General features: G+C 40.3%; 1 protein-coding gene across 8 annotated transcripts in view; it reads left to right on the top strand.

Annotated features, from left to right (window-relative positions):
- Positions 1-22,030, top strand: part of GRB10 (growth factor receptor bound protein 10) — a 450,157-nt gene that overhangs the window by 379,542 nt on the left and 48,585 nt on the right. For all 8 annotated transcript variants that reach the window (XM_070727755.1, XM_070727759.1, XM_070727754.1 and 5 more), the window contains 2 exons: positions 14,188-14,298; positions 15,755-15,853. In XM_070727755.1, the coding sequence (XP_070583856.1) occupies positions 14,188-14,298; positions 15,755-15,853 (210 nt within the window). The remainder of the gene's footprint in view (positions 1-14,187; positions 14,299-15,754; positions 15,854-22,030) is intronic.

The following is a 22,030-nucleotide window of genomic DNA, read 5'->3' as shown; positions in this document are numbered from 1 at the left end:
TTACTTATAACAGAGACCACAAACTGGAGCCAATTTTAATATTTTTATCTTATTCTGCCTTTGTGGATCAATAAAGCTCCTCAAAATGAACATTGACCTTCAATACATATTTTAAACAACCCAGTCAATAAATGTCCTTTCTCTGAGGTTGTTGGTTTTTCTTTTTTCTTTCCTATTGTGTAAATAAATTTGCTATGTTACAAAGACTAAAAGGATGTTAAAGTAGATTAAAATTCAACATCACATAAATTGTTTCCTGGAGTTGTGGGTGCTTCATTGTTAGAAGTCTTCAGGAAAAGATTAAATAGGCATTTGTCAAGATGGAGCAAGAATTTCTGCTACCATATGATTCTATGATTCAGATTAGGCATGGAAGTTATTTAAAGAAATAGGTTGATCAGAGCAAAACGCCATGGAAATATAAAGTGTCCAGAAATATGTCAGTGTAAACCCATAAGATCAGAAATACAATTAAACTGATTTTGCCAGTTTCTCAGGAATTAGCCCGTCTAACGGTCTCCGCTGACACCTGGGAAATTGAAACTTATCCTCCTCCTGCACACTTCCCAACCCCCCTTGATATCTCCTCCCCCCCATCTCTATTACAACCAAGCAAAGAATGCAGTAGCAGCAAGCGCAGGTTGACATTCGGCCCCACTGGAAATGGGACTTTAGTCCCAAAAGACAAAAACAAAACAACACAACACAAATACTACATTACGGTTTATCAGGATATCTCAATCGAAAACGGTCAATTTCCCTCTGAGCATTCATATGTTTTTCGTCCACCCATTCTGCATGTGATACCGGGAAATGTTTCCAAGCTACCAGATTCCCCCCTGGTTTTCCGAGAGTCCAACACCTCTTTTACCTCAAAATGTTGCTCACCCTCAATGAGTAACGGGGCGGGAGGATTTGGTTGTGGTGGGCGTAATTCACTTATTCGTTCCGGTTTCAGCAGACTGACATGGAGCACCGGGTGGACTTTCCTCAGTTCTTTTGGCAATTCTAACCTCATTGCCACCAAGTTTACCAGTTGTATTATTATTATGTAATTTCTTGGATTTCTGCGTTGTCCTCAAGAATTTTGTTGAAAGATAGACCCTATCTCCCACCTTGTACTCTGCAGCTATCCTTTTCTTATCCGCTTGGGCCTTATGAGAAATTTGAGCCTCATCAAGCGCCTTCCTTGCTATGGGCCAAGTCGCCTTGAGTTGTGACACCCAATGTTTTAAAGATGGGTGCTGAGGCTCGTCCTGGGGTAGTTCTGGAATTGGTACAAAGTCTTGTCCACTTACTAACTTAAAAGGAATGAATCCCGTACTACTGTGTAATGAATTATTATGGGCCACTTCCGCAAAGGGCAAGAGCTCACTCCAATTATCCTGTTGATAGTTCAAATAGCATCTCAGGTACTGTTCTAGGATGGAGTTTATCCTCTCGCACCCCCCATTGGTTTGAGGATGATGGCTTGAGCCGAGCCCCTATTTTGTACCCAATAACCCCATAAACTCTTTCCAAAAATTAGAGGTAAATTGCACCCCACAATCTGATCTGATTCACTCAGGAACTCCATGTAAGCGATACACATGTTGTATGAACAGTCTTGCCAGTGTTTTGGTGGTGGGGATTTTTGAACACGCCACAAAATGCACCTGTTTGGAAAAAAGGTCAGTAACAACCCAAATCACTGTATTCCCCCCACTCTCAGGTAGATCCACAATAAAGTCCATTGATATTTCCTTCCAGGGTGCCCCCAGTCTCACCACTGTCTGCAACAGTCCTTGGGGGCAACCTGGGGGTCGTTTAGCGGCTGCACATACCGGGCAACTTGCTACATAAGCTTCAATGTCCTTTTTCATGGAGGGCCACCAGAACTGCCTTCTTAATAAATGCAAGGTTTTCAAGAAAGCGAAATGTCCTGCCACCTTGGAGTCATGCCCTCTTTCCAATGTTAGAGGCCTCAACGCTAGTGGGATATACAAGCGCAATCCCAGCCAAGCTAGGCCGTTCCTTTTGGTGCAATCACCCTCATGAGTCCGAAACCAGTAATCGGTTTCCAGCGCCTTTTGCAGGTCTGCCATCAGACCGTGAGGAAGATCCATCTTCTTTGCGCTCTGGTGCCGAGTCATCGCTGAGCAAGCAGTTTGTGAGGGTGGTATTACTGATTGAATTAGTTCCAGCCTCCCGCTGTTGTACTGCGGCATTCTTGACAGAGCATCTGCCATGAGATTGCTCCCCCATGATAGATAGCGCAGTGAAAAGTTGAACCGACTGAAATGTCTGGCTTGTTTAGGGGATAATTTCCGGGGTGGTGGTGGTTTCAAAGCTTTCAGGTTTTTGTGGTCTGTCCACACCTCAAAAGGTTGCTTTGTTCCTTCTAGGAAATGTCTCCAGGAGAGTAGTGCCCAGTGTACAGCAAACGCTTCCTTTTCCCACATTGCCCATCTCCGCCTGGTGTCGCTTAGCTTCCTAGATGTATACGCACAGGGATGTAACATCTGTCCCTCATCTCGTTGCAGTAACACCGCTCCCACAGCCACATCGCTGGCATCCACTTGTACCACAAATGGGTTTTCCAAATCAGGATGTTTGAGGATTGGTTCGCTCGTAAACAGTTTTTTCAGCTTTTCAAAAGCTGCCTGGCACTCCACGGACCACGACAAAGGCCCATTAGGTTTGGGTTTACCTTCTCCCTTAGTTTTCAGTAGGCTGGTAATCGGCAGTGCTATCTGAGAAAATGCTGGGATAAATTTTCGGTAAAAAATTGCGAAACCCAGGAAGCTTTGCAATTGCTTCCTAGTTTGTGGGGCCTTCCACTCCAAGACCGCCTTTACCTTCTCTGGATCCATTTCCACCCCATCATGTGAGATGCGATAACCCAAATAGTCGATTTTGCTCTGGTGAAATTCGCACTTTTCTAAGTTAGCATACAGTTCCGCAGTTTTGAGTTTCTTTAAAACTTCTCTGACCAGAGTTACATGTTCCTCTAGGGACTCCGAATAAATTAAAATGTCATCCAGGTAGATCAAGCATCCTTCAAATAAATGTTCATGCAATACCTCATTGATTAGTTGCATGAAAACTCCTGGCACCCCCTGTAGGACAAAAGGGAGTGCCCTAAATTGAAAACATCCCAATGGAGTGTTGAAAGCGGTTTTCCACTCATCTCCCTATTTTATGTGCACCCGATAGTATGCTTCGCGTAAGTCCAATTTTGTGAAGAACTTCCCTTTCACCAGATAAGTTAACATGTCCTTCATAAGGGGCAGGGGGTACACATTATGCGTACAAATGGTATTTAAATTTCTATAGTCAACCAATAGGCAGAGCGAGCCGTTTTTCTTCTCTCTGAACATGATAGGGACCGCCATTTGAGGTCTGGCCAGTTCTATGAATCCGCTTTCCAAATTTTTGTCAATGAATCGCTATAACTCACTCAGTTCCCCAGGGGTCAAAGAGTACATCCTGGCCTTGGGCAATTTTGCTCCAGGTGCTATATCAATGCTATAGTCCATGGCCCTATGAGGGGGCAGTTTGTCGGCTTCCCTTTTGCTGAAAACTGCCTTAAGATCCAAGTATTCCCTGGGGATTTTTTCCTCGCCTGCAATTTTCTCCACTAGGGGGAGAGCTTTCCTTCCCAATTCTGCCAGTATAAATCCCAGTTCCTGTTTCTCCTTGTAGGAGATCATGACCGCTCCAGTATGCCAGTTAACTTCTGGATTCCATTTCTGTAGCCAGGGAAGCCCCAAAATGACTGCACTATCAAGCACAGGTCCCACAATGAATTGCATAGTTTCTTGGTGGGAGCCCATTGTCATAATTAAAGTCCATGTCTCCTGAATGGAGGGCTTCCCCCCTGCTATCGATCCATCCAACTGGGTGAAAGAAATGGGGTCCCTTAATTTTTTGAGTTTGAGGCCCAAACTCTCCGCCACCTCAGGGGACATTAAATTCCTGGTGCAGGGCTTCCGGTTTGGTGGAGATCGCGGCGGGACGTGTCTGGCAGGGCTCTGCCAGGCGAGTCCTTTCTACCCCCTCCGAAGGTCGCATTTGCGATCGGATCGGGCCCGGATGGCCCGATCCATGAACAGGGGACTCTCCTCTGCCCGAGGACCCATCGCCAGGACTCCGGAGGCAGCGGTTCGTCCCGCAGCTTCGGAGACGGGAGAACCGCTCCTCTTTGATTGAGAGGACCGGCCAGCGCTTTCTCCCCTCACTCAGCGGGAAGAATAAGAATCAAGGAAGTGAAAGTATAAATATTTACATCTACATTGGAAAAGAATATAGCAGAGAAAGGACCTAAGGTAAAAATCTCTATTGTGTTTCGTGTTTAAAGCCAGAAGATCGTAAAAGTTCTAAGTAAAAGGTTTTTTTTTCTCCAGGGCGAAAGTGAAAGTTTTTTCTTGTTTAAACTCATCCGCAAATAGCAGCCGGATCTAATTTTTTTTTTTCTTCACTTTTACTTTTCCATCTTGAACGTGAACTTTGGAACCTATAAAATAATTTTTTGACTTTATGGTTTAACAAAATAGTTTAAATTTGACATGACTATTTAGAAAATTTTAACTGCTAAAGGAAATTCCTAGTGATGATCAGAATTTGTTGTTGATAGTTTTTTAAAATCATAATGTTCTGGACTTAATTTTTGAAGCGGAGGAACACAGTCTTGCTGCCTTTTTTTTTTCTCTTCTGCTGTTCCTTTTTACAACATGAAATAACTTAATAATTATGAACTAAATGGAATCTAGAAGAGATTGAAATCACTTCTATTTTGGATTACTTATTGTTGGATTAACCTATTTGGAATACTTGCTGAGCCTTCTGGATTATTTGCTGACACCTTTTGGATTATTTGCTGAGAACTCTTTGGTTTAACATCTGCCTGCTGCACGGAAATTAACTTGACTCCATCTTGGGATCTGTTTCTTTGTTCCTGTCTTGAATTTGGAAAATAAACTGACTTCATTTTGAACACAAGCAAGCCTTGGATTTGTTTTACTCTTTGAATTTTGAATTGAAATCAAATATAACTTTACCCTTTGAGATTTGGATTTTCATCTCTACTTCCTAGTAAAACTACAGGATTTATAAGAAGAACTTAAGTATATAATACTGTTATTGTGTCTTTGAATAATTACCTGTTTTTTTTCCCTGATTTTTCTTTGACTTTCTTCCCTATTCTTGGACATTTCTATTATTAGAAGAAGTTTGGTTTGAACTATATGCATTGTTAATAAACCTTGGGTTTCTGCTCTATTCTAAATAGTTGAACTAAAATATTACCCCCCTTTCTTTTCTTTTTGAACAACTCTTTTTACTTCATTTTTTTTTCCTTCTCTTTTTTCTTCCCTCCTCCTAAAGTTTCCCCTCCAACTTTTTTTCTTTTGTTTTCTACATATAGTTGATATTCCTCCCCTTCTTTTACTTTTTGTCTTCCTTTTACTTGAAAAGGCTAATACCTGTTCTTCTTTTCTGTGGCACTAAATAATAATATTTCTTTTTCCTTTTCTTTTTTCTCCCTTCTTTTTTTTGAATTCTGTTATTAATTGAATTGTTATTGAATTGGTATAGCCATATTATAAGGGAAACAAAATATATTGAACAGATTTGGAATTTATAGTAATTTTTTTCCCTTTTCACTACATATAAAATTGAAACTAACCTTAAAATTTGAAATAGTGGATTTTAATTTGATAATGTCCCACACCTCAACCCTTGTTAAAACAACAAAAAAACAAACTACACCAACTACCCTATCTCCACAAGTGTCACCGCATTCTTCTCCTTCGCACCAAGTGTTAACCATGTCTACCAAAGACAAAGACAAAGACAAAACAATGCAGTCCAATCTTGCAACTATACATGAGACTTTGAATACTTTGAAGGACTTCATGGTCAAATCACAAGAAGACGCCACTCAACAAAGAGAGGCCATAAAGGAGGAGGCAACACAACAAAGAGAAGCCATAAAGGAGGAGGCAACACAACAAAGAGAAGCCATAAAAGCTGACTTGGCAGAATTTAAAGTGGAGATGGCCCAAATGAAAGCTGATATGGGTGAGATGAAAGACCAGATAAAGCAGATCCAACAAACTCTTCAAGAAAGTGACGACCGAGTTAAAAAAGTTGAAGAACAATCTGATAAAAATGAGAAAAGAATGGATTATCTTGAAGGGAGAGCCGATGAGAGATACAGAAGATATGATGAATCTATTATCCAGCTGGAGATGCAACGAGCTTCGTACGGACTTCGATTTCAGAATATAAAAGAGGAAAAAGATGAAGACTTAAAAGTGACTATGGCGGAAATTATTGGAGCTATACTTCAAGAGGACCCCATAGCTTTACAGAGAGAAATCGATGAAGTTTACAGAATCTCGAATAGCTATATCCGTCGGCATAACCTCCCAAGAGAGATACATATTAAGTTTACAAGAAAGGCGTTGCGAGATGAGATACTTCATTACTCAAGAAACTCCCCGCCCCAACGTCAGGGAGTAGAAATAAAGATACTAAAGCAAGTTCCAAGAAGTGTCAGAGAAAACAGAAGAGACTATCACTTTCTAACTAAAATTTTGATCAAAGAAAACATTACTTACCGTTGGCTTATTCCACAAGGACTTTCTCTGACATGGCGTTCTACAAGGTACAAACTGGAAAACGTAGAACAAGCCATGTACTTTCTTGAACAGAGCGGTTTGGGCCACTCCGACTACGCAAGTAAGCAACAAGTGGTCCAACTACAACTAGTTCAACAGCAACCAGGGGAAAAATCACCAACTCAGCAAGAAGAAAACCTGGGGGCAACTGCCCAAGTAATAGAGCAGGACCAAGGTGCTAGAAGAGTTCAACCTCAGCGAGAAACCAAAAAACCCATTAAATGACAACGAATAAAGACTTAAAAATCTTTTCCGTAAATGTTAATGGACTTAACGAACCAAGAAAAAGGAAGCAAATTTTTTCTAAAATTAGAAACAAAAATGTTCAGATTGCAATACTACAAGAAGTTCATATTAAAAAAGATAACCAAAAATTACTGTTGAATCCCAAAATTGGAAAAATGTATGCTGCATTAGCAGACCAAAAAAAAAGAGGTGTAGTGATGTATGTCAAGAATTCTATAAATTCCAAACAAATATATAAGGATAAAGAGGGTAGGATATTGATTGTACAAGTAGATATTGAACCTAGACCTCTAGTGGTTGTTTCTATTTATGCCCCCAATGAAGACCAAATGACATTTTATAAAAATTTACACCAAACAATAATAGATTTAGCTATTGATAACTTATTGATAATAGGTGATTTCAATGCTATCGCGAATAGACAATTAGACCACTCAGGAGGGGGAGGTAATAAAAAAAGGGGAAAAGGCAAAAAAACAAGAAGAAATTTGCTACCTAGTACTTTTCAAAAAATGAAAGCGGAATTATTACTAAGCGATATTTGGAGGGAAAGACACCCTCACAAAAGGCAATTTACCTTTTACTCCAATCCTCACAAAATTTGGACGAGAATTGACATGCTATGGGCACCAAAAACGGTGGCAGAACAAATAAGAGAGGTCGAGATAGACGTTAATACATGGGCTGATCATAACCCAATAGTGGTCTATATGACGATGAATAATAAACAGAACAACTGGCGGATGAATAGGTATATATTAAATGATAAGAAATATAAGGATTGGATTGAAAAGGAATTAAAAATATTTTTTGAAATTAATAAAACATCAGACACTACTCCACAGAATTTATGGGATACAGCTAAAGCGTATATAAGAGGTTTAACAATATCCTATACTGCAAAACACAATAAGGAAAAGAAATTAGAGTACTTACAATTAACAAATGAACTAAAACAATTAGAATCCCTATCGCAGCAACACATTAAGAACAGAGATCTAAAGACAGAAATAAATGTAATCAAACATAAAATTAGAGTTATAGAACAAAACCAACTAACTGAAAAGATCAAAAGAGCAAAGCAACAATATTTTGAACATGCAAATAAACCTGGCAGATGGCTAGCGTACAAACTTAGAAAACAGAGTCAATCAAAATTAATTCAAAAATTAGAAGATAAAGATGGTAAAATAAAATATGACACAGAAGGTAAGGCAGACATTGTGTATAATTTTTATAAAGAATTATATGCTAAAGATCATGTTATTGAAGATGAAGTTTTTAACTATTTAGAGGCTTCAAATTTACCACAAATAACAGAAGATCAACAGGCCACCATGGATGGACCAATAACAATGGAGGAACTCCTAATAACAATTAAAAAACAGAAAAGCAACAAGGCCACAGGCCCAGATGCCATACCTGCAGAATGGTACAAGATAGACAACGAAACAATAAGAAACCATATGTTAGAAACTTTTAATTTATGTAGACTTGAGGGAAAAATCCCCAAATCTTGGTCAGAATCACTGACAACCTTAATACATAAACAGGGTACAGAACCAGAAAAAATTAAAAATTATAGGCCTATATCATTATTAAATGTAGATTATAAGATCTTTATTGCTATTTATGCAGAGAGACTCAAAAGAGTTATAAATGGAATAATACACCAAGACCAAAATGGGTTTCTTCCAGGGAGACAAATTAAAAATAATATTAGAACTGTAATAAACATACTAGAGTACTATGAACAACACCCAGACAAGACGGCATCTTTAATGTTTTTGGACGCTCAAAAAGCCTTCGACAACGTTAATTGGATATTTATAAAAATGCAATTAAATAAAATGAGATTTGGCCCAAAATTTGTTAACCTAATAGATACTATATATTCAACACAAACAACGAATATAATATTGAATAACAGTCAATTACCAATACTTGACATAAATAAGGGAGTTCGCCAAGGATGTCCTATATCACCATTGTTATTTATTATGACCCTTGAAACCTTATTAATTAAAATAAGAGCGGACCCCAAAATAAAAGGTTTAACCGTAGGAGATGAAACCTACAAACTCCAGGCCTTTGCAGACGATCTAATGTTTATAATTGAAGAACCGACTACAACAGTTCCTACCTTACTACAAACCATTGAACAATATGGAAACGTAGCAGGTCTAAAGATAAATAAAAGCAAAACACATTACTTGACTAAAAATATGAGTAAAACACTAGAAACTAAATTAGAAAGTATTTCTGGAATAAAGACTGTAAAAAAGGTAAAATATTTAGGAATAAATTTAACAGCGAAAACAATAACATTAAAAAATGATAATTATATGAAATTACTAGCAGAAATTAAAAAAGACTTAGCAATGTGGAATAATTTGAAAATATCTTTCTTAGGAAGAATTGCAACAATCAAGATGAACATTTTACCCAAGGTTTTATTTCTTTTTCAGACAATACCAATAAACCCAGGGGGTATCTTTTTAAAAACTTTAACAAACTTAGTTAAAAAATTTATATGGCAAGGTAAAAAAGCAAGGATAAAAATGAATTGTTTAGAAGATATTAAAGAAAGAGGAGGATTTGGCCTTCCAAACTGGAAACTATATTATCAGGCCGCTGCATTAACATGGCTTAGAGATTGGATAATTTTAGATAATAAAAGAACACTTGATCTAGAAGGACATGATTTAATGCTTGGATGGCACGCATTTTTATGGTATGATAAGGACAAAAACCATTCATATTTTAAAAGGCACACACTAAGGAAATATTTATTAGAAGTATGGAAAGACATAAAGAAAAATCATTTTTTAAGTATCCCAGACTGGCTAGCTCCTTTAGAAGCAATAACACATCCAAAGTCTATAAAGGATAAGAAAATAACTTATAGATATAAAGAACTATTAAATGATCAGATGAAGTTGAAATCTAGAACTGAATTACAAGAAGAAGGGATAATAATAGATTGGTGGCATTACGCCCAGATCCGATCTAGATATCAGAAGGATAAAACTCTTTACATTTTTAATAAAAGTAAGAATCCTTTAACTACTTTAATTACCACTAATTCAACAAAAATGATAGGGAAAATATATAAATTACTTATCGCTCATAAAAATATAGAGTTGACTTTAAAAGATACTATGATAAGATGGTGTAGAAATATTGGCAAGGATAGACACGTGGGAGAAAGTATGGATTAACAATTGGAAAATGACTAAATCAGTTTCCCTAAAAGAAAATCAAATCAAAATGTTTTATAGATGGCATCTCCCACCAAATAGGATAGCAAAAATGTTTCCCAAAACATCCCCAATATGCTGGAAATGTAAGAAGGATATAGGAACTTATTATCATCAATGGTGGACATGTGGTAAAGCAAAAATATATTGGAAAATGATTGAAAAAATATTAAAAGAAATAATAAAGCAAGATATAGATAATACCCCGGAATTTTACTTACTAGGTGTCACAAATCAGACCTATAAGAAAGAAATTTTTTATTTAATTATTCACATATTAACTGCGGCTAGAATAATATATGCGCAAAATTGGAAAGGGGAGGAAATCCCCAAGGAAGAAGAGGTCATAGCTAAAATATTAGATTGCGCTGAAATGGATATGATGACAAGAAGATTAAACGATCAAGAGGATACTAAATTTTATGAAACATGGAACAATGTTTATAAATGGATAGATAAGAAAAAATAAGATATATCTTTAGTTGTTTTTTTTTGTATTAGTTTTTACCTAGGTGATAATAATATTAATATTAGTTTAAAAGGACTTTTTGACGAATATGATATAGTAGTGTATGTATGTATAAGTATAAGCAACATACCAAGATCTTTGATGTATAATAGTTGAATTCAGTTTTATTGTTTGGATTGAAGGTTTGACACTATCTTACTATAGTAATTAGAATTATATTAAAGGTATTTTTTTTGGTAATTATGTTATACTAACCCTACTTAACATTCACATCAAGATCTGTAAAACTTTAACTCAAATTTATTAAAAAAATTTTTTACTATAATAGTTAACATATATTTAATTATGTATTCTTTTTCTATATTTGAATGTATACTTTCATAAGAAGCGGGGGAAATATACCCCCATTTTATGTTTATTGTTTGTATGTACTTGTTTGTTTTTATGAAAAATAATAAAAAAATTGAAAAAAAAAAATTCCTGGTGCAACCCGAATCCAGCAGGGCTACTATGCTTCCCCTTGTCCCCCCGTTCGTGTCCCTTATAGTTAGGGGAATGTATACACAGCCAGGGGGGGAACTTACCGAGAAGGCTTCTTCTGGCTCACTTTCCAGGATGTTAGGACGATCCGGAGATCCCAGCTCCTCCCTTTTTGGTTTCCTTTCCTCTTTTGCCAGCCTCTGGGGATTTCTTAATCCGTTGCTCCGACTTTTCCCCACCACTAGGTGTCACCCTCGGCACAGGTTTGGCAAAGCATTCCACAGCCCACTGACCTTCTTTTCCACAATGGAATCACACTGTAGATTTAGGCTTGTCTGGGAAACTTCGGGGCGTTTTCTTCAGGACCCCCTCTCCCCTGGGGGGGGGGGCTTTTCTCCCGTTGGCTTCTCTGGAGATCTCCCCCTCTGCCGCCAGCTCGAACCATCTGCTAAGGTTTCTAGGGGTTGCTCTGCCTCTGCAATGCCGGTAAACCTCATCATCCAACCCATACATGTAGTATTCCATCAGAATATTCATTGGGTACGAGCTCACATAAGCCATCAGTTCCCTGAATTCCTGTGTGTATTCAGTAACTGATCTCCCTCCCTGCTTCAGGGTTTTCAGCTTTGATCTAGCTTTCCTCTCCACCTGGAGATCCTCAAAGCGTGCTCTTAGTGCTGTCATAAACTGATCAAAATTCCTGAGGACGGGGTCTCTCCTCTCATGCAGTGACACCACCCAATTTGCGGCTTCCGCATCCAACGCCCGGGTCACCTCCCTAACCCGGGCTGGGTCATTGGGGAATTCATCCTCATAATCTTCCATGTATTGGCTTACACGGGCCAGGAAATACCTCAGCCCCGTTGGCACTCCATCGTAATGCTGGGTGAAGGGGAGTCGGTTGGGGCCTTGCTCCTGCGGGCTCCCCCCGCTTTGTGCAGGGCGTCTTGGGCTCACGGGGCTCAAGCCTCTGGGGGGGGGAGGGCTTTGGGCAATTGCCTTTTGATGTCCCTGGCCCGAGGGTCCTGGCATCTGATCCTCCTCCCGCTCTTCCTCACTTGGAACGGCTTTTAGGGAAGCCTGACTTTTCTTTTCCACTGCTGACAGGACCTCCCTAATTCCTGACACCAATTCTGTCAGTAGATTTTCTTCCTGGTTAACCACCCACTTCTCCTTACTTTTCTTTTTCTGATGGGTCACATTTGCATCCGAATCTCTCATTCCCTCTGCAAGGAGACCTTTTGAGCCTACCCCAATGGACCATCGTGGAACCCGTCTGGCAGGATCGTCTCCGCTGAGATCTGATGCTTCCTCTTTTTCCAGGATAAGGGGGTCTGGGCTTTTAAGAGCAACTTCTTCTTCTGAAGTCACCCCCTCACTTTCATTTCAAGACATTTTTGCCAGTCCCTGGTAGATTGCTCTCCAGGAGTGACTGTTAAGGCAGACTTTGCTTAATGTCAAGGCTGCCGGTCAGAATTCAGACAAATAAAACTCAGAGTCCTTTTGTTAAAAGTTCAAAGTGAATTTATCAAAATCAGAACTTGAAGCATCAAAAGCAAAGCAAAGTCTGAAGAAAATGGTGCGTACCCCAAATACTAAAAACCCCTTTTCCACCCCCCTGTTGGGCATCCACCCAATCTCCATTGTCCAGATGCATCAGGTGGTCCAAGATGCTCCTCCCGGGCTTCTCGGGAATTTGCCCGTCTAACGGTCTCCGCCGGCACCTGGGAAATCGAAACTTATCCTCCTCCTGCACACTTCCCAACCCTCCTCTATGACAAGACCACTGATAATCTCCCTCGATCTGGGGCTCCACACAAGATCTTACCACTTGGGGTCAAAATTATCACAAGAATGGTGAGCAAAAATCCCAGAACCACACGGGGGAACTAGTGAATGACCTGCAAAGAGCTGGGACTAACATAACAAAGGCTATCATCAGTAACACACTACGCTGCCAGGGACTCAGATCCTGCAGTGCCACACGTATCTCCCTGCTTAAGCCAGTACATGTCCAGGCCCATCTGAAGTTTGCTAGAGAGCATTTGGATGATCCAGAAGAGCATTGAGTGAATGTCATGTGGTCAGATGAAACCAAAGTAGAACTGTTTGGTAGAAACACAAGTCGTCATTTTTGGAGCAGAAAGAATGCTAAGTTGCAACCAAAGAACACCATAGCTATTGTGAAGCATTGGGGGCGGGGGCACATCATGCATTGGGGCTGTTTCTCTGCAAAGAGACCAGGACGACTGATCTCTGTCCATGAAAGAATGAATGGGGGCATGAATCATGAGATTTTGAGTGCAAAACCTCCTTCCATCAGCAAGGGCATTGAAGATGAAATTTGCCTGGGTCTTTCAGCATGACAATGATCCTAACCACACTGCCAGGGCAATAAAGTAATGGCTTCATAAGAAGCATTTCAAGGTCCTGGAGTGGCCTAGCCAGTCTCCAGATCTCAACCCTATAGAAAATCTTTGGAGGGAGTTGAAAGTCCATGTTGCCCAGCGACAGCCCCAAAACATTGCTGCTCTAGAGGAGATCTGCATGGAGGAATGGGCCAACATTCCAGCAACAGTGTGTGTCAACCTTGTGAGGACTTACAGAAAATGTTTGACCTTTGTCATTGCCAACAAAGGATATACAACAAAGTATTTTTTTAAATAAAAGTAAACTATATTTAAACACACAAAACACAAATAATCAAACTCACACAGAAAATCAGACAATGTGATTTTCTGGATTTGTTTTCTTATTTTGTGTCTCATAGTGGAGGTCTACCTATGATGTCAATTACAAGTCCCTCCCATCTTTTTAAGTGGAAGAGCTTGCACATTTAGTGGCTAAATACTTCCCCCCCCCCCCATATTTCTTTAAGCGCGTATTAGAATTTTGAATATCTGGAACATAGTGCTATTGACTAAGTTTATTGCTGCTGGATGGAACAATTAACATATTTTAGTGTGCTTTTATTACTCTTTAGTGGTTATTTTATTCTTTAGTGGTTATTTTTATTTTCAGATAATATAAAATAATGATTTAATGTTTTTTTAAAAAATTATTTCCCCAGGAACCAAGACACCTGCAATTGCTAGCTGATCTTGAAGACAGCAATATCTTTTCATTAATAGCATGCAAAAAAATGTACAGTGCACCAACTGATTATGGCTTTTGTATAAAGGTAATGGCTTTAAATGTTACAAGATTTATGGTTCATGATATTACATTTTCCAGATTTTATATGACTTTAAAAATAATTATGATTTCAACTTTATGCTATGTTTTATCCTAATAGACAAAAATAATTCAAAAATGACTCTTGTCAAATAGAGTGGCAGGTAGTTATTAACTACCAAATTGATATAATATTAATGGGGGGTATGGAGGTCCACATTTCAGACTTTTACCAAAACAGTAAATTCATTAACTACCTTTACACTTGGGAAAGAAATTATAAAATGTCAATGTCAACAGTGTATAAAGAGAATATATATAAAATGTTTTATAGATGGTATATGACACCTGAAAGATTAGCAAAAATGTTTAAGAATAGATCAGTGAAATGTTGGAAATATAATCAGCTACCAGACTCTTTTTATCATATGTGGTGGACATGCACAGAAGCTAAGAAATTTCAGAAAGAGATTCAGCATTGCATACAGAAAATTTTGAAAAGGACTATTGAATTTAAACCAGAAATATTCTTATTAGGTATTTTACCAGAAAATTTTAATAAAGAAGAAATATATTTGATTACAGTATACATATTTTAACAGCAGCTAGGATAGCATACGCACAAAATTGGAAGCTGAATAAAATTCCAGATGAAAGAGAAATATTACGTAAGATTTTAGACTGTGCTGAAATGCTTACTTTAAAACTTAAAGATAAAGAGGAGTGTGATTACTATAAGATCTGGGGAAAGTTTTATGAATGGTTGAAAATTAAAAATAATTGAGAAGTATTTTCTTTTAATTACTTTTGAAGAAATACATGATGATTTAATTTTAATCTATTAAAGACCCAGATGACGAAATAAGGATTGGTGGCAGCATTGGATAAGGAGTTAACACAGAGATGAAAGGATCAAATTAGATATTGAGTTAAGATGTTAAGATGTTTATCTTTTATTATAAATAGAAAAAGGGAATATAAGGGACTAGATTTCATAATAATGTTATCTGTAGATGAAATAGAGCTCATGCGTAGTTAATTTTAATTAACTTAGCAAAGAAGAGGATAAAAAGTACATATTGAAAGTATTATTAGCATTTTCTCTCTGAATGTTTAACGTATCAAAGAAATATCATTAATTATTATTTTAAGCATTGATTCTGTGTGTTTTATTGCTAATGTTATTTTATTGTATGTTGGGGAAAAAATAAAGAAAAAATTTATACACCCCCAACCCCCCCTACCTTTACACTACCTCTTGTACTTTCAGAGTTTGCCTGGTTTTGTTTCAAAAAGGAGATGATGTCTATATGCCTATTCAAACATTTCTCAGTTTATAGGAGCACACTGAAATGTTTTACAATATAACAAATGCTTAAGATTTGAATATTATACTTAATATAAATTATAAATTAATTTCATGGATGAAAGACAGAATTAATATTTTGTTGTTTGTTCTGTAGCCCAACAGAGTAAGGAATGAAGCTAAAGAATTAAGATTGTTGTGTGCTGAGGATGAACAAAGCAGAACATGTTGGATGACTGCCTTTAGACTGCTCAAGGTACTGTATAACTTTGGGGCTAGTTCATATTTATGTTAGCCTGTGTGTCAACTGAGATCCTGCATTCATCCTTCATATTGACTTAGGCCATTCTAAGAAACCATATTAGTTATTTATTAAAATTTAATAAATTATTTTGCAGCAGAGGCAGAGTAACGACACGGACACAAGAGCTGGATTTAAACTGGGTGATGTTTATTAATTAAATTTGCATAATTTATTTAAATAAATTTGCATAAATTAACTATAACCCTAAACAAGGACCCACAGGGTCAAACAATTGCTTCTGGGCGGAAAATGACGTCATAAAAACTTCTGGGGCCACATATGGGCGTAGCCCCATGCTGATCCAGGTGAGGGGCCACGCCCTCACCTGATTCACTGCCATGCACTTGCATGTGGGAGGTCCCGCCGTCTATCCCATACAAGGGGAAAGCAATGGGCGGGACCCAAAGACATGTTCCCCCCAATTGCTCAGGTCGCTTCCACCACAAGCTTTTGGAGAGAACCTGTCAATCATCCCCAAAGATGCCCAATGGAGAACACGCAGTTGCTAAACCACCACCCAGTTTTCCGCCCCTAACCTGCCTACCCAAATGACCAAAGGTATGCCAATTAGCCTGAGCATGAGCGAAGCATCCCCTAACCGCGTATCCGTCACCGCAGTGTGGAATAGGCGAGACAAAACAAACAGAAAGGAGGCGCGGAGCGGGGGGAGCCCCTGGCAGAGCGCTCACAGCCAGCGGGCGGCGGGGGACAAAAAGCAGGCCAGCGCCCAGCTCCTGCCTCTCCGGGGCCGCCGACCGAGCAGAGCAGTGGTGCGGACGGCCCGCAGCCAGGGTGGGGGAGGTGGGGCGCACATCACCGTCTCGTCCCGTTCTGCGGCGCACACAAGGTAACCAGGCGAGCAGGAGGACCTTCCTAACTCCCTCCCCACCCAGCCGAAACACCCAAAGGTGGTCTGCTGCCGCCCTCTTGAGCCAGGAGGCAGGCAGGGCGAAGTGCGTGGAGGGGAAGTATGCTCCGGTTTCCCGGGCGGGGGTGGTGAGTGCTCGGAGGGGGCACAGCCCGGAGTGAGACTTGGCCTCGGCTCGTATCCCGAATTTGAGCTCGGGAGTAGAACAGAGGAATCTGAGCTTCAGGGGGTAATTTGCATACACCTGGTGCATGCTGGGAAGAAGCTAAAAGCTCATCGCGAGGCAAAAGAACACCGGGTTTGCTGACCAGGGAAGCAGAGGAACTCACCACCCAGGAATCTGAGCTTCAGGGGGTAATTTGCATACTCCTGGTGCATGCTGGGAAGAAGCTAAAAGCTCATCGCGAGGCAAAAAAACACCGGGTTTGCTGACCAGGGAAGCAGAGGAACTCACCACCAAGGAATCTGAGCTTCAGGGGGTAATTTGCATACTCCTGGTGCATGCTGGGAAGAAGCTAAAAGCTCATCGCGAGGCAAAAGAACACCGGGTTTGCTGACCAGGGAAGCAGAGGAAATCATCAACCCAGCAACAAGAGCAGACATGTCACCTTTGCACGCTCCCGCACCCACCCTGCAACCTACCACACACATAAAGAACAACACAGAGAGAGAGAGAGAAGATACACCAACCATGCACACAGAAGTCACTCCCCGAACAAGCATAGATGAAGACGGAACTGAATCCATGGTGTGCTGCAGTTTGTGCTCCATGTACTCACTCCTCCCCTCAAACCTCCAAAACTTTACCTGCAACAAATGCAAATTCATCCAGCTACTTGAGGAAAAAATCGAAAACCTAGAGAAAAACCTAACAACCCTGAAGCACCAACATCACAATGAGAAAATCCATCAGACTCCCAACAAAACCAACACCCCAGAGGAGCTAAGCCGAATCCACGCCCCAGAAGCAGTAAATAGCTGGACACACATCACCCTAAGACGAAAACACAAGCCTCCACCAACTCCAACCCTCCTCCTCCCAACCCCACTGCCTACAAGCAACAAATATTCAGTACTCTCGGAACAAGAAAACCTGCAAACATCTGACAAAGAACCACCAAGAACCAAGCACAGCACAACTCCACCAAAAGCCTCAACAACAGAAGCTAACCTCCCTCACCCCAAGCCAGCCAAAAAGAAAAGGAGAGTACAGGTAATTGGAGACTCAATCCTCAGGGGAACTGAGCCTCCCATCTGCAGACCAGACAACCAATCTAGAGAGGTGTGCTGCCTCCCTGGAGCTAAAATCTCTGACATAACTGAAAACCTCACCAAAATACTCAAACCCACGGACTACTACCCACTATTGGTGATTCATGCGGGAACCAACGACACAGGGAAAGACATGAACCAAATTATGAAAGACTATGACCACTTGGGCAACACAATCAGAAAAACAGGTGCTCAGGTTGTTTTTTCTTCCATCCTCCCCACTAGAGGACGACACCCCGCCAGAGAACGCAAAATCCCGCAGATAAATCACTGGCTTAAAGGATGGTGTCGCCATAAGAACTTCGGCTTCCTCGACCATGGCCTGCACTATCTCCAAGAAGGGCTTCTAGCAAGCGACGGGCTACAGCTCACTAGAGCGGGGAAGAACCTCCTAGGCAACCGACTAGCCCAACTCATCAGGAGGGCTTTAAACTAGCTCTGAGAGGGGAGGGTGACCAAACTATACGACAAAACACTGAACAAAACAAGGAAGGGGAACGGGACAAGCCTACAAACAAACCTGAGAATAAAAAATTTCTACCTGCAAACAAACACAAACATCTAAAATGCCTGTACACGAACGCAAAAAGCTTGGGAAACAAACAGGATGAACTGGAATTATTAATACACGAGGGCCAATACGATCTAATTGGAATCACAGAAACCTGGTGGGACGAAACACACGCCTGGAACACACAGATAATGGGTTACAACCTCTTCAAGAAGAACAGGTCAAACAAGAAAGGAGGAGGTGTTGCACTATACATCAAAGACCACTACACTGCCACAGAACTACATCCAACCAAAGATGATAACCCCCTAGAAATCATATGGGTCAACATAAAAGAAAAAAAGAGCAACACCACAATTGGAGTATACTACAGACCACCCAATCAAACAGACACAATGGACGACCTGTTCACATGCCAACTAACAGACATATGCAACAAACACAGCACGACAATAATGGGGGACTTCAACTACCCAGACATCAACTGGAAAACTAACTCAGCACCAAGCGGAAAGTCTGCCAAATTTCTTTCCAGTCTAGCTGACAACTTTCTAACCCAAAAAGTTGAAACAGGAACCAGAGGGAATGCTATATTAGACCTAATACTAACAAACAGGGAAGAAACAATAGAGGGAACAGAAGAAGAAGGGAAACTGGGAGAGAGCGACCACGTCATCCTCAAATTCAACATAGTGCAATCACTAGCTACTATACCCAACACCACTACAGTCCCAGACTTCAGAAAAGCGGACTTTAACAAGCTCAGAGCGAACCTTGAACAATGCCCCTGGAACGAACTCTTAGAAGGAAAAACCACTCAGGAAGCCTGGGTGATCCTAAAAAACAGCATCATAGATGCCCAAAACAACGCAATCCCCATGAAAAGGAAAAACAGGAAAACCAAAACTAAACCTGCATGGCTAAACAAAGCCCTCGCAGATGACATAAAAGGAAAAAAAGCTAAGTACAAACAATGGAAAGAAGGACTCATAACCAAAGCGGAATATCAGCAAACAGCCAGTTCCTGCAAACAAAAAATAAAAACAGCAAAGGCACAATATGAACAACACCTTGCAGCGGAAGTCAAAGACAACAAAAAAAGATTCTTCCAACACATCAACAATAAGAAGAAAATCAAAGAAACAATCGTCACACTAAAAAACGAAGAGGGTAGAGAAATCACAGACAGCAATGACCAAGCACAGCTACTCAACGCCTACTTTGCATCAGTCTTCACACAAAAGGAAACCTCCCTCCAACCAATCTGCAATTTAACTGCAACAAACTGCCCCAGAACCGAACTCAACATAGACAAAAGCAGTGAGGGACTACCTGAGGGAACTCAACGAATACAAATCACCAGGGCCAGACGGACTTCACCCCAAAGTCCTAAAATAATTGGCAGACACCATAGCGGAACCACTCCTCCTCATCTACCAAATATCCTGGATCACTGGAGACCTACCAGAAGACTGGAAGCGAGCTGACGTAGTCCCCATCCACAAAAAAGGCAAAAAGACCGACCCAGGTAACTACAGACCAATCAGTCTGACCTCTATACCTGGAAAAATACTGGAGAAAATAATCAAAAAACAACTTACCCACTTCCTAGAAACAAACAAGATCATATCCAATAGCCAGCACGGATTCATCAGAAACAAATCATGCCAAACCAATCTCATATCATTTTTCAACACCATAACCAAGTCAGTTGACCAACGCAACTCAGTGGACCTCATATACTTGGACTTCAGTGAGGCTTTCGATAAAGTCGACCACAATCTCCTAATCCACAAACTAGAAAAAAATGGAGTAGACTACTACACATGTAGATGGATAAACAGTTGGCTGATCAACCGCACCCAACGAGTTGTCCTCAACGGCACCAAATCCACATGGAAAAAAGTAAACAGTGGAGTATTATTATTATTATTATTATTATTTGGATTTGTATGCCGCCCCTCTCCGAAGACTCGGGGCGGAGTACCACAGGGCTCTGTCCTGGGTCCTGTACTCTTTAACATCTTCATCAACGACCTGGACGAGGGAATAAAAGGGGAACTAATAAAATTTGCAGATGACACCAAGCTGGCGGGGGTAGCCAACACCCTTGAGGACAGGCTCAGAGTACAAGAAGACCTACACAGACTATCACAGTGGGCCCATACCAATAAAATGAGGTTCAACACCGACAAATGCAGAGTCCTCCACCTCGGCAAAAAGAACCCTAGACATACATACAGCCTGGGAGATACCCCACTCAGCAGTAGTGACTGCGAAAGAGATCTTGGAGTCTTGGTGGACAATCAACTAAACATGAGTCAGCAATGTGCAGCAGCAGCCAAAAAAGCCAACTCAATCCTAAGCTGCATCAACAGAGGAATATGCTCCAAGACCAGGGAAGTACTAATACCACTCTACTATGCCCTGGTCAGACCCCACCTGGAGTACTGCATCCAATTTTGGTCACCTCACTACAAAAAAGACATCGAAACTCTGGAGAAGGTGCAAAAAAGAGCAGCCAAAATGATTAGGGGACTCGAAACCAAGACTTACGAAGAGAGATTGAGAGAACTGGGCATGGACAGCCTAGAAAAAAGAAGGTCTAGAGGGGACATGATAGCAGTTTACAGATACTTGGGGGGTTGCCACGGTGAGGAGGGGGTCTCTTTATTCCCCAGGGCACCAGAGGGCCGGACGAGGAACAATGGTTGGAAGCTGACCAAGGAGAGATTCAACCTGGAAATAAGGAAGAACTTCCTGACAGTCAGAGCGATCAACCAATGGAACTGCCTGCCAGGGGAGGTGGTGAACTCCCCAACTATGGACACCTGCAAGAGGAGATTGGACTTCCATTTGGCTGGGGTGCTGTAGGGTTTCCCTCTCAGGCAGGGGGTTGGACTCGACCTAACGGTCCCTTTCAACTCTATTAATAAATTAAATTAAATTAAATTAAATTAATTAAAAAACCTATGGCTGACATTCTTTCCAAAGCCTTAGGTACAGAGAAAGAGGTTATGCTAAATGAAGTTCATGAGGTTTACCGAATTAACACTAATTACATGAGACGCCACAACTTGCCTAAAGAGGTCCACGTAAAACTCGTTAAAAAATCAGTGAGAGATGAAATACTCCACAGAGCAAGGGAAGACCCCATAGAACATAAAGGGGGGCAATTAGTAATTTTGAAACAGGTACCAAAAAAAGTTAAAGACTTGCGCAAGCCGTACTCTTTTTTGACTTCAAAACTAACCAGGCATAACATCAACTTTATTTATTTTATATAAACTTTATTAAATTTTCCATAAAAAGACAAACATGACATACATACATTTAACATCTATTTTGGGTTGCAGTTACCCCACTTATTTTTGAAGTTTTTCTAATACAGGAAAAAAAATTGCTAGTAACTTATAAAATTAATATAAAATGGAAAGAAGAATTTTTGTTTTTATATACTTATTACCTCTAAGGTTAA

The sequence above is a fragment of the Erythrolamprus reginae genome, chromosome Z (assembly GCF_031021105.1).
Source record: "Erythrolamprus reginae isolate rEryReg1 chromosome Z, rEryReg1.hap1, whole genome shotgun sequence".
Classification (NCBI taxonomy): domain Eukaryota; kingdom Metazoa; phylum Chordata; class Lepidosauria; order Squamata; family Dipsadidae; genus Erythrolamprus; species Erythrolamprus reginae.
The sequence above is the reverse complement of the archived record's forward strand: the minus strand, read 5'-3'. Positions and strand labels throughout refer to the sequence as shown.